This window comes from Nerophis ophidion, linkage group LG12, assembly GCF_033978795.1.
Source record: "Nerophis ophidion isolate RoL-2023_Sa linkage group LG12, RoL_Noph_v1.0, whole genome shotgun sequence".
NCBI classification, from domain to species: domain Eukaryota; kingdom Metazoa; phylum Chordata; class Actinopteri; order Syngnathiformes; family Syngnathidae; genus Nerophis; species Nerophis ophidion.
Window position 1 is genome coordinate 25260465 of NC_084622.1, and position 12338 is coordinate 25272802.

Below are 12338 nucleotides of genomic sequence, written 5' to 3' on the forward strand. Positions count from 1 at the left end.
AATAGTATCAACCATTTACTGATTCTATACAGAGTATCGTTACTGTCAATATTTTTAACGAACCGCTCACTCTTGTTTACTTTTAGCTTAGTAGTAAACTTAGCTTTTTTTTAATCCCCCTGCGGTGTGTACTGTGTTTAGCTATTCCTCGCCCTCTAGTGATGATGTACGTTTATTTGCTACTGTGGAGGCAAGGATCGTGATATAAATGTTGCACTGGGGAGGGGCGTTAGCCACGAGCGAGAATGCTACATTGTGTTGAGGACGCGTTCGTTTGCTTGTCGCCTTCAAATTTGCAGGACATAACTAGAATATCACAGTCAAGGTTTATTTATTTATATAGCGCAATTCGGAAACAGCTACTAGTGCCCAGAAGTGCAGTACATATTAAAAACAAAAAGATAAATACATTTATTAAATAAAAATCACAATAAGTATAGAACATTTTGTATAAAAACACAGTTTCTACAAACCAATTACAAAAATTGTAAAAACAACATAAGCACAATGGATAAAATAAAATAAGGAATCTCCATAAAAATGGTTAAACATTATAAATAAAAACATTAAAATGTCCATAAATATGTCCAGTTCAGCTTGTGTTAAATGCCAGCGCAAATAAAGTGTTTTTAAAGAAGATTTAAAAGTCTTAAGAGTTACAGAGGTAGAGCGTTCCAGAGTTTAGGGCTTGCTTCTGCAAAAACTCTCATCTGGTCTTCAGTTTCCAACTTGTAGATGATGTGTCATCAACATCCATGATCACAATATGATGATAAAAATAAAAGCTCCACTGTATCGTCAGCCAAATGTATTTTGCATATTGTTCATATTGCACAACCCTAATTTACAGGCACATAAGGAAATATCTTAAACCAGACAATAGTAACTTTTAGTTATGTTTGAAATACTCATGTAGGTTCTACTGTAGTTTAATTTTGTGTTAATTAAGGTGAGGCTAAATTATTTGAGGCTTAATTTTTTTTTTTTTAATCAGCAATTTTTGTGAGTTTTTTTTTTTCTTTTTCCCCCCCAGAAACACCCCCACCCGGATACCTGAGTGAGGATGGCGAGACAGGAAATCACCAGCTCAACCACAGCATGGATACAGGTTTGTCCATGTGCACAAAAGTTCAACCCAAACCTTTCTAACTATACATTAAATATACATTAAATCAGTATAGCTAAGGAGGACCTGTTGTTACCTTTTTATTTCAGGTTCACCCAGCCTGTCACCCAATCCTGTGTCACCCATAAATAATAATCTTGGTAAGAAACAATTTCACTGTAACATTTTAGCTTCTGTATCATTATTGGGTGTGCCAGCACAATCTAATAGACTCCTATACAAGATCAAGATGAACTCTTGCATGAATAATCAATCAATGTTTATTTATATAGCCCTAAATCACAAGTGTGTCAAAGGGCTGCACAAACCACAATGACATCCTCGGTAAAGCCCACATAAGGGCAAGGAAAAACCCACCCCAGTGGGACGTCGGTGACAGTGACAATGATGACTATGAGAAACCTTGGAGAAGACCGGATATGTGGGCAACCCCCCGCACCCCCAGGGGACCGAAAGCAATGGATGTCGAGTGGGTCTAACATGATATTGTGGAAGTCCAATCCATAGTGGATCTAAAATAACCGTGAGAGTCAAGTCCAAAGTGGATCCAATATAGTAGCGAGAGTCCCGTCCAAAGTGGAGCCAGCAGGAAACCGTCCAAAGCGAAGGTGGATCAGCAGCGCAGAGATGTCCCCAGCCGATACACAGGCGAGCGGTCCATCCTGGGTCCCGACTCTGGACGAGCGGCCCATCCTGGGTCCCGACTCTAGGCAGCCAGTACTTCATCCATGGCCACCGGAGGGAAAGGGGGACAGAGGAGAAAAAGAAAAGAAACGGCAGATCAACTGGTCTGAAAAGGGGGTCTATTTAAAGGCTAGAGTATACAAATGAGTTTTAAGATAAGACTTAAATGCTTCTACTGAGGTAGCATCTCGAACTGTTACCGGGAGGGCATTCCAGAGTACTGGAGCCCGAATGGAAAACACTCTATAGGCCGGGGACTTTTTTTGGGCTCTGGGAATCACTAATAAGCCGGTGTGTTTCGAACGTAGATTTCTTGCCGGGACATATGGTACAATACAATCGGCAAGATAGGCTGGAGCTAGACCATGTAGTATTTTATACGTAAGTAGTAAAACCTTAAAGTCACATCTTAAGTGTACAGGAAGCCAGTGCAGGTGAGCCAGTATAGGCGTAATATGATCCAACTTTCTTGTTCTTGTTAAAAGTCTAGCAGCCGCATTTTGTACCAACTGTAATCTTTTAATGCTAGACATGGGGAGACCCGAAAATAATACGTTACAGTAATCGAGACGAGACTTAACAAACGCATGGATAATGATCTCAACGTCGTTATTGGACAAAATGGAGAAAATTTTAGCGATATTACGGAGATGAAAGAAGGCCGTTTTAGTAACGCTTTTAACGTGTGACTCAAAGGAGAGAGTTGGGTCGAAGATAATACCCAAATTCTTTATCGAGTCGCCTTGTTTAATTGTTTGGTTGTCAAATGTTAAAGTTGTATTATTAAATAGAGGTCTGTGTCTAGCAGGACTGATAATCAGCATTTCGTTTTTTTTTGGCGTTGAGTTGCAATAAGTTAGCGGACATCCATTCTTTAATTTCATTAAGACACGCCTCCAGCTGACTACAATCCGGTGTGTTGGTCAGCTTTAGGGGCATGTAGAGTTGGGTGTCATCAGCATAACAGTGAAAGCTAACACCGTATTTGCGTATGATGTCACCTAGCAGCAGCATGCAGATGCTGAAGAGTGCAGGGCCAAGGACCAAACCCTGGGGAACTCCACACGTTACATTAACATAGTCCGAGGTCAGATTGTTATGGGAGACGCACTGCATCCTGTCAGTAAGATAAGAGTTAAACCAAGATAGGGCTAAATCTGCCATACCAATTTGTGTTTTGATACGCTCTAATAAAATATTATGATCGACGGTATCGAAAGCAGCGCTAAGATCGAGGAGCAGCATCAGAATCCATCGTTAGCAATAGATCATTAGTCATTTTTGCGAAGGCTGTCTCCGTAGAGTGATTTGCCCTGAAACCGAATTGAAAGGTTTCACATAGATTGTTAGACGCTAAGTGTTTATTTAGCTGCTCTGCAACAATTTTTTCGAGGATTTTCGAAATAAAGGGAAGGTGACACACCGGTCGGTAGTTTAGAAATGAGGTCAGGATTGAAGTTAGGTCTTTTAAGGAGAGGATGAATAACCGCTTTTTTGGGGTGGGGGGGGGCGGCGTGGCGCAGTGGAATAGTGGCCATGCGTAACCCGAGGGTCCCTGGTTCAATCCCCACCTAGTACCAACCTCGTCACGTCCGTTGTGTCCTGAGCAAGACACTTCACCCTTGCTCCTGATGGGTGCTGGTTAGCGCCTTGCATGGCAGCTCCCTCCATCAGTGTGTGAATGTGTGTGTGAATGGGTAAATGTGGAAGTAGTGACAAAGCGCTTTGAGTACCTTGAAGGTAGAAAAGCGCTGTACAAGTACAACCCATTTATCATTCATTTATAATTTATTTTGAATGCTTTTTTGAATAATAATAATGCACACTTTTGTTTGACGTTGTCACCTCAATATGTTTATTATTGTGGTTGTGGTTAGATTCAGTCAGGGGTTTGGACTATTTGAGCTACTGTTAGCGTTATTGTTCTGCAGGTGTCAAGAGCTTTGTCCACTAAAATATAGCCATTACGCCTAATTAGTTGGAAAGTGATGGCAACAAAAAAATACAACAAATAACTGAACTCGATTTTTCCAACGGTGGAAACAACGGAACTTCAAAATGTTCAATACATGCCATTTTTTTCTAACAGAGGTTGAAGGTGCATTTTTTTTTACACATTTAAGATCATTACAAGGTATTGACCTTCTGATTACAATGCTAAACATACTAATGAGAAATAAAGGTTTTATTGTGTTTTGAAGGGTTACTTGTATTATTAGTTTTCCATTTCATCATTACATTAGTGATTTATTTAGTGTCAAAATAATGCTGACCGTATTTTTTATCTGCAAAAAGCGGAAATCCGCCTTTTTCAAACATTAATTTTCACCACACAAAAAATACTTTTGCGTTTTTTTATTTAGGAAATATAAAAAAGAAAAACACCTTAACAAAATGTGTTGAATGATCTCCAAAGCCGCAGTTACTCGCTGTTCCTCTTGCCTAAATGCCGCACAGAGTTGCTGGACAGGGAGACAATCAGGAGCACCAAAATAAGTTCGCAAGTTAGCATAGTTAGCAACGTCTATCTAGCTTACTTGTTATCACCTACTACTTTTGCTCTCCAAGCCACAACATTGACAGCTGTCTACTTTGCTGTTAATCATATTTGGATGATTACGATCTAAACAATGTTAGTTCCAAACCAGTTGTAGTTCTTAAGTATTTATTTAGTCGCCAGGGAGAATGTATATTTTTGACAAGACTGATTGTACAAACCCCGTTTCCATATGAGTTGGGAAATTGTGTTGGATGTATATATAAACAGAATACAATGATTTGCAAATCCTTTTCTGCCTATATTCAGTTGAATGCACTACAAAGACAAGATATTTGATGTTCAAACTCATAAAGTTCATTTTTTTTGCAAATAATAATTAACTTAGAATTTCATGGCTGCAACACGTGCCAAAATAGTTGGGAAAGGGCATGTTCACCATTGTGTTACATTACCTTTTCTTTTAACAACACTCAAACGTTTGGGAACTTAGGAAACTAAATGTTGAAGCTTCGAAAGTAGAATTCTTTCCCATTTTTGTTTTATGCAGAGCTTTAGTCGTTCAACAGTTCGGTGTCTCTGCTGTCGTATTTTACGCTTTACAATGTGCCACACATTTTCGATGGGAGACAGGTCTGGACTGCAGGCGGGCCAGGAAAGTACCCGCACTCTTTTACTACAAAACCACGCTGTTGTAACACATGGCTTGGCATTGTCTTGCTGAAATAAGCAGGGCGTCCATGATATCGTTGCTTGGATGACAACATATGTTGCTCCAAGACCTGTATGGACCATTCAGCATTAATGGTGCCTTCACGGATGTGTAAGTTACTTATGCTTTGGGCACTATTGCACCCCTATACCATCAGCGATGCTGGCTTTTGAACTTTGCGCCAATAACAATCCGGATGGTTATTTTCCTCTTTGTTCCAGAGGACACCACGTCCACAGTTTCCAAATATAATTTGAAATGTGGACTCGTCAGACCACAGAATACTTTTCCACTTGGCATCAGTCCATCTTAGATGAGCTCGGGCCCAGCGAAGCCGGCGGCGTTCCTTGGTGTTGTTGAGAAATGGGTTTTGCTTTGCATAGCAGAGTTTTAACTTGCACTTACAGATGTAGCAACCAACTATAGTTACTGACAGTGGTTTTATGAAGTGTTTCTGAGCCCATGTGGTGATATCCTTTACACACTGATGTCTGTTTTTGATGCAGTACCGCCTGAGGGATCAATGGTCCGTAATATCATCGCTTACGTGCAGTGATTTCTCCAGATTCTCTGAACCTTTTGATGATTTTACGGGCCGTAGATGGTAAAATCCCTAAATTTCTTCCAATAGTTCGTTGAGAAATGTTGTTCTAAAACTGTTCGACAATTTGCTTACAAATAGGTGACTCTCGCCCCATCCTTGTTTGTGAATTACTTAGCATTTAATGGAAACTGCTTTTAAACCCAATCATGGCACCCATTTGTTCCCAATTAGCTTGCACACCTGTGGGATATTCCAAATAAGTGTTTGATGAGAATTTCTCAACATTATCAGTATTTATTGCCACCTTTCCCAACTTCTTTGTCTCATGTTGCTGGCATCAAATTCTAAAGTTAATGATTATTTGCACAAAAAAAAATGTTTATCAGTTTGAACATCAAATATGTTGTCTTTGTACCATATTCAACCGAATATGGGTTGAAAATGATTTGCAAATCATTGTATTCTGTTCATATTTACATCTATCACAATTTCCCAATTCATATGGAAACAGGGTTTTTAAATAGAGTTCACAACACTGGAAGTATATTACTTGAGGGTGTGTGGTTACAGGTCAGGGAAATGTTTTCTGACTTATTTTCATGCATACTATAGAATTTTACATTACATTTGAAATGGTAATAATGTTAGTAAATTATCTACAAAAAAAAAAAATTCTGCGGCACGTTACATGGGGCATGTAAGTGTCAAAAAGACAAGAGAAAAGAGGTGGGTCAATGAGAATAATTCTAATGGTAAAAATATAGTGTAGAACTGCACCCATTTGCAGGAAATGAAGTCTTGATTTTTTAAATTTTCTTTCGAGGTTTGCGTGGCAGAACTTAGTGCTTTTTTTTTTGTCAGAGGGTGCTCACATGCCTGAATATTGTCTGAATACTGAATATTGTCCAATATTGTCCAGCCTATCTCAGCTGCATTCGGATGGAATGCGATGTACACTCTGGACTAGACACCACCTCATCGCAGGGTCAACACAGATAGACAACATTCACAGTCACATTCACACACTAGAGCCAATTTAGTATTGCCAATCAACCTATCCCCAGGTGCATGTCTTTGGAGGTGGGAGAAAGCCGGAGTACCCGGGAGAACAGGCAAACTTGTGTAGCAATATATCATTCAGTAATTAGCCAAGCATGAGCAGAGGACTGGACCATAGCGGCAGGATGATGTGCAACTTGCCTGTGAATGTTGTGTCTCCATGTAGCACACCAAGCAGGTGGCCTACGGGATACTGTCAAATAAACACATCTGTGAAATATCCCACATGGTGCGGTACAGTTAATTAAATAAACGCCCCAATTAGAAGAAATACACTACTTGAGTGTTTCATCCCATCATTAAGGAAATATGATGATCATGGAAATATGTTGTTTTCCCTATTATTTTTGCTCATGCAAAAAGCTTGCTGAGGTGATGCTAATGTAGGCCATCTTCTCAGAGTACAATACAACAGTGAGTGTATGTAAGGCTTAGCCTTAAGCCGTTAGCAGAGTAACTATGGAATAAAAAGTGTTAATGTGTTTGCGTGTGATGGGGGGAAATCAGGTACAGGCATTTCAAAGGTAATAATGTGTGAATATTCGGTTTGTTGGTTAGTTAATATAGAGTATGTGCAAAGTCATGAGCAAGCCAGCATTAAAACAAATACATAGCTGCGTTGTTTCTTCACCCCTTGTGGCTGGGGTCATGGAAAAGTGTGTGTAGAAGACAAATATAAGACAACAATTATCTGCAATGTTCATCTTCACTAATAAAAACTGTGTCTTTCTTCTTCGCATAAAATCTTAATCCCTCAAATTTCCTTCACACAGACTTACAACCCGTGACATACTGCGAGTCTGCCTTCTGGTGTTCCATCTCATATTACGAGCTCAACCAGCGTGTTGGAGAAACCTTCCACGCCTCCCAGCCCTCTCTCACAGTCGATGGCTTCACTGACCCCTCCAACTCAGAACGCTTTTGTCTGGGCCTGCTGTCCAACGTCAATCGCAATTCTGCAGTGGAGCTCACACGTAGACATATAGGTAATTGAGTAATATTGTATTTATTTAATAATGTGGTCTTAGGAGACATGCACTGTATCAATGTATATATTATATTTACAGTTGTGGTCTAAAGTTTACATTTACTTGTAAAGAACATAATATGGCTGTCTTGAGTTTCCAATCATTTCTACAACTCTTGTTTTCATTGTTCCATTTACTCTCTGTAAAGCACCAGTTGCATTGGCAGCAGAAAGCGGTCTGTGCTGTTCTGTCTGATGAAAGAAAGAAGTGGTACCTCATTCCAAAAGACACAGACATGACAACTTTGTAAACATTAAGGGATGTTCTAGGCTCCACTTAGTAATTTCCCAGTTACCCTCAGTGGAGAGAACGAAACAACACTCATCAGTCCCGCCACTGCCGTGGAAAATACAATCCTGCCTTGAAGATAGGGAAGGTCCACTGGCACTGGAAATGAAACAAAAGATGCAGAGAAAACTTTGATCAGAGATATGATAGCCATGATCTGAAGATGGCACTCAACATTTCCACTTACCTTGACCCAAAATTTAAGAGTATGTTTGTTAATATGAAAGAAGAAGTTAAGGGCAAATTGCTCTCTAAAGCTCACACAGTTTCATTTCTTGGGGAGCAGAGACACGAGCAACAAGAGGGATCAGAAGATTGACGAGCAGGTGCTGCAGCAAAGAAAAGAAGAAGTGGTCTAAAAACCTTGCACTGCATGATCACCTCAGAAAGAATGGGACTGACAGTCCCACAACAAGACAAAAATCGGTCATACTGACACCACCCAATGATAAACTAAACTGTGAGATGACAGACTATAGGCAGTAGAGAGACTTCAGTGCTGCAAAGGACCCCCTGCTGGCGGAGGCAAAATGAGGCAGACTTACCCATCCTGGCTCAGTTTGCAAGACAATATCTGCATTCCAGCATCAAGCTGTGCGTCTGGACGTGCATCGAGCACATCTGGAAATATCTACAGTCCAATGCTTTCTAGATTGAGTGAGAATCACGTAGACATTTTTGTTTTCTTGGCGAAAAATCTGATGAAGGATAAAGGCCTGAGTCAGTAGAGACTGAACAGCCAGAAAAAGCTGCCTTGTGGGGAGTAGGGAGAAGGGACATAACATAGAGACCATATGTATATTTTCCTGCTACTTTTATTTTGATTTGAATGTTTTAATAATGTATTTATTTTCATTGTCCTAAGTTTGTGTTAAGTGTGTATGTTACTTACTTGTTACTAAAAGAGAAGTTGTCCAGTATGTTTGTAGTGTTATTTAGTACCATTTTAGCCGAATATGTTCAATGACTTTTATTTTTATTTTAATGTTCTAAAACTGTTATTTAAAGGCAGGAACAAATGTATGTTTGTATTAGCATATGATTTTCTTTTAAAATAAAGTCAGAATTGAACATTTTTGTGGTCCCCTTTTTGTATTAACTACAGTTGTGTGTATTTCTGGAATGTATAATCAAACTTTTACACTCTCTTTTATTTTAGGAAAGGGTGTCAGGTTGTACTACATTGGTGGAGAAGTGTTTGCTGAGTGTCTCAGTGACAGCGCCATCTTTGTCCAGAGTCCGAACTGCAACCAGCGCTATGGATGGCATCCTGCTACTGTCTGCAAGATCCCTCCAGGTCTGTTCAGGAGAAGTATAAACATAAACCTAAGGTTAGCGGAAAAGGCAAGCCATAAAGTCAGTATACGTTTTTTTCTTTGTTAGGTTGCAACTTAAAGATCTTCAACAACCAGGAATTTGCTGGTCTTCTTACCCAGTCGGTTAACCAGGGCTTTGAGGCGGTTTACCAGCTCACCAGGATGTGCACCATTCGTATGAGTTTTGTCAAAGGATGGGGAGCTGAGTACAGGTACGTTTAAAGAGTTTGACACTGTGACATTCTCAGGGCACTCAGTGTAATTGCTCCTACTTTGTGCAGTTTTTGTCTCACAATGTGGTTGAAGAAAGCAACAATTTTCTTTTCACTTTCTTAAATGATGGTACAGGTAGTCCGTGGCTTATTGAGGAGTTCCAATCATAGACAGTTGTGAGTTTTAGCTAAGCCCACTCGCACTGCACACAGAACACATGAAAGACATAAACACTATATTTTCATATTCAGTCAAACCGGTCTATACCGACAATTCAAGGAAAAATGCAAAAGTGGCTACTATAAACCGGTGGCCACCAATGTTCCGCTTAATTTTTCATGTGTCTGAGCAAATGCACACACTGCCTGAGCATTCCTTGCACCACTTGTGAGCAACATCAGATGTGCACACTGCGGCCACACAGGTATTACACCTGTCCCAAACCTGACATAACAGCAAATTTAATTCCTTTTTTTTACAAATCCTGTTTCCATATGAGTTGGGAAATTGTGTGAGATGTAAATATAAACGGAATACAATGATTTCCGAATCCTGTAACACGTGCCAAAGTAGTTGGGAAGGGGCATGTTCACTACTGTGTTACATCCCCTTTTCTTTTAACAACACTCAATAAATGTTTGAGAACTGAGGAAACTAATTGTTGAAGCTTTGAATGTGGAATTCTTTCCCATTCTTGTTTAATGTAGAGCTTCAGTCGTTCTACAGTCTGGGGTCTCCGCTGTCGTATTTTACGTTTCATAATACGCCACACGTTTCCGATGGGTGACAGGTCTGGACTGGAGCCGGGCCAGGAAAGTACCCACACTCTTTTTTTACAAAGCCACACTGTTCTAACACGTGCTGAATGTGGCTTGGTATTGTCTTGCTGAAATAAGCAGGGGCGTCCATGAAAAAGACGGCGCTTGGATGGCAGCATACGTCGTTCCTAAACCTGTATGTACCTTTCAGCATTAATGGTGCCTTCACAGATGTTCAAGTTACCCATGCCTCGGGCACTAATGCACCCCCATACCATCACAGATGCTGGCTTTTGAATTTTGCGTCGATAACAGTCTGGATAGTTCACTTCCTCTTTGGTCCGGATAAAACGATGTCGAATATTTCTAAAAACAATTTGAAATGTGGACTCGTCAGATCACAGAACACTTTTCCACTTTGCATCAGTCCATCTTAGATGATCTCGGGCCCAGAGAAGCCGGCCTCGTTTCTGGATTTTGTTGATTTTGTTGCTACAGATGTAGCGACAAACTTTATTTAGTGACAGTGGTTTTCTGAAGTGTTCCCCGAGCCCATGCGGTGATATCCTTTAGAGATTGATGTTGTTTTTTGATATAGTGCCGTCTGAGGGATCGAAGGTCACGGTCATTCAATGTTGGTTTTTGGCCATGCCGCTTACGTGGAGTGATTTCTCCAGATTCTCTGAACCTTTTGATGATATTATGGACCGTAGATGTTGAGATCCCTAAATTTCTTGCAATTGCATTTTGAGAAACGTTGTTCTTAAAGTGTTTGACTATTTGCTCACGCAGTTGTGGACACAGGGGTGTACTTCGCCCCATCCTTTCTTGGGAAAGACTGAGCATTTTTTGGCAAGCTGTTTTTATACCCAATCATGGCACCCACCTGTTCCCAATTAGCCTGCACACCTGTGGGATGTTCCAAATAAGTGTTTGATGAGTATTCCTCAACCTTATCAGTATTTATTGCCATCTTTCCCAACTTCTTTGTCACGTGTTGCTGGCATCAAATTCCAAAGTTAATGATTATTTGCAAAAAAAAGAGAAGTTTATCAGTTTGAACATCAAATGTGTTGTCTTTGTAGCATATTCAACTGAATACGGGTTGAAAATGATTTGCAAGTAATTGTATTTCGTTTACATTTACATCTAACACAATTTCCCAACTCATATAGAAACGGGGTTTGTACAATAATCAAATTGCATTGGTCATTTCCAGGTAATTTGTAATATAAGTGATTTGGCCCATTTACAATGAAAATAACAAACACATTTTGTTTTTATGACCTGTATGTTGGGATCCATTATTGGGAAAAATTCAGTATGAACCCCTTTTTAGAGATCAAATTTAGTTCAACTGAAAAAAGCATGGAATAAAGTTTACATTCCTGTAACTTTTTGTCTATAAAATCTATTCTTACACACATTTTAAATAGCATGTATGTATTATAGTAACAGAATTTCATGATTGATATCCAATAAATATAATTATTGATGAATGACATTAGAATAAGCACAAATCTAATTTGGCAATATGCCTGTTCTTTTCACCATAATAAAACTTTGCAGCATTTACCTCTCTTAACTCTGCTGCAGTGTTAGCTACAAGCTAACATATGCGCAAAACACACTTATAATAACACTGATTGGCTGCATTGTGCATTAAGTGTAACAACCTGCTAGTGACAGTTTGTGTGGTGTTGGAGTATTCTGACTTTTTGTGTGGCCGTGAACGCAACATTATACAAGTATAACCCACTTGTTCACTTGTTGACGCATGTGAAAGAGAGAGACTGGCTGCTGTTGATACGACAGAGTTTCTTTTGATGTGATAAAGACAGAAAAAGATAAATTTTCAGTTTTGTTGCTGATGTTGTTTTGATGTGGTTACAGCCGAGAGAAATCAGTTTTGCTTAATCAAGTGATTGTTGATGGAACACCTCTTTTTCCTCCTTAAAACATTTCATCAGAAGTTACGGTACAATAATTAAAAAAAAAAAAGTATTGATCATTGTTTTATCTGTTGTTACCGCTTGTTGTCCCCTGTCATTCACAGGGTTGCATTGGAAAATGGTACAAAATGAATTTATGTGGTTATTTTGTTTAAAGTGTA

The 12338-nt window shown here is 39.5% G+C and overlaps 1 protein-coding gene across 1 annotated transcript in view; it reads left to right on the forward strand.

Annotated features, from left to right (window-relative positions):
- smad3b (SMAD family member 3b) overlaps nucleotides 1-12338 on the forward strand; it is a 39965-nt gene that overhangs the window by 17845 nt on the left and 9782 nt on the right. Inside the window, exons 4-8 of the mRNA XM_061917145.1 lie at nucleotides 1034-1108; nucleotides 1216-1266; nucleotides 7396-7608; nucleotides 9098-9235; nucleotides 9322-9466. Coding sequence (XP_061773129.1) covers nucleotides 1034-1108; nucleotides 1216-1266; nucleotides 7396-7608; nucleotides 9098-9235; nucleotides 9322-9466 — 622 coding nt within the window. The remainder of the gene's footprint in view (nucleotides 1-1033; nucleotides 1109-1215; nucleotides 1267-7395; nucleotides 7609-9097; nucleotides 9236-9321; nucleotides 9467-12338) is intronic.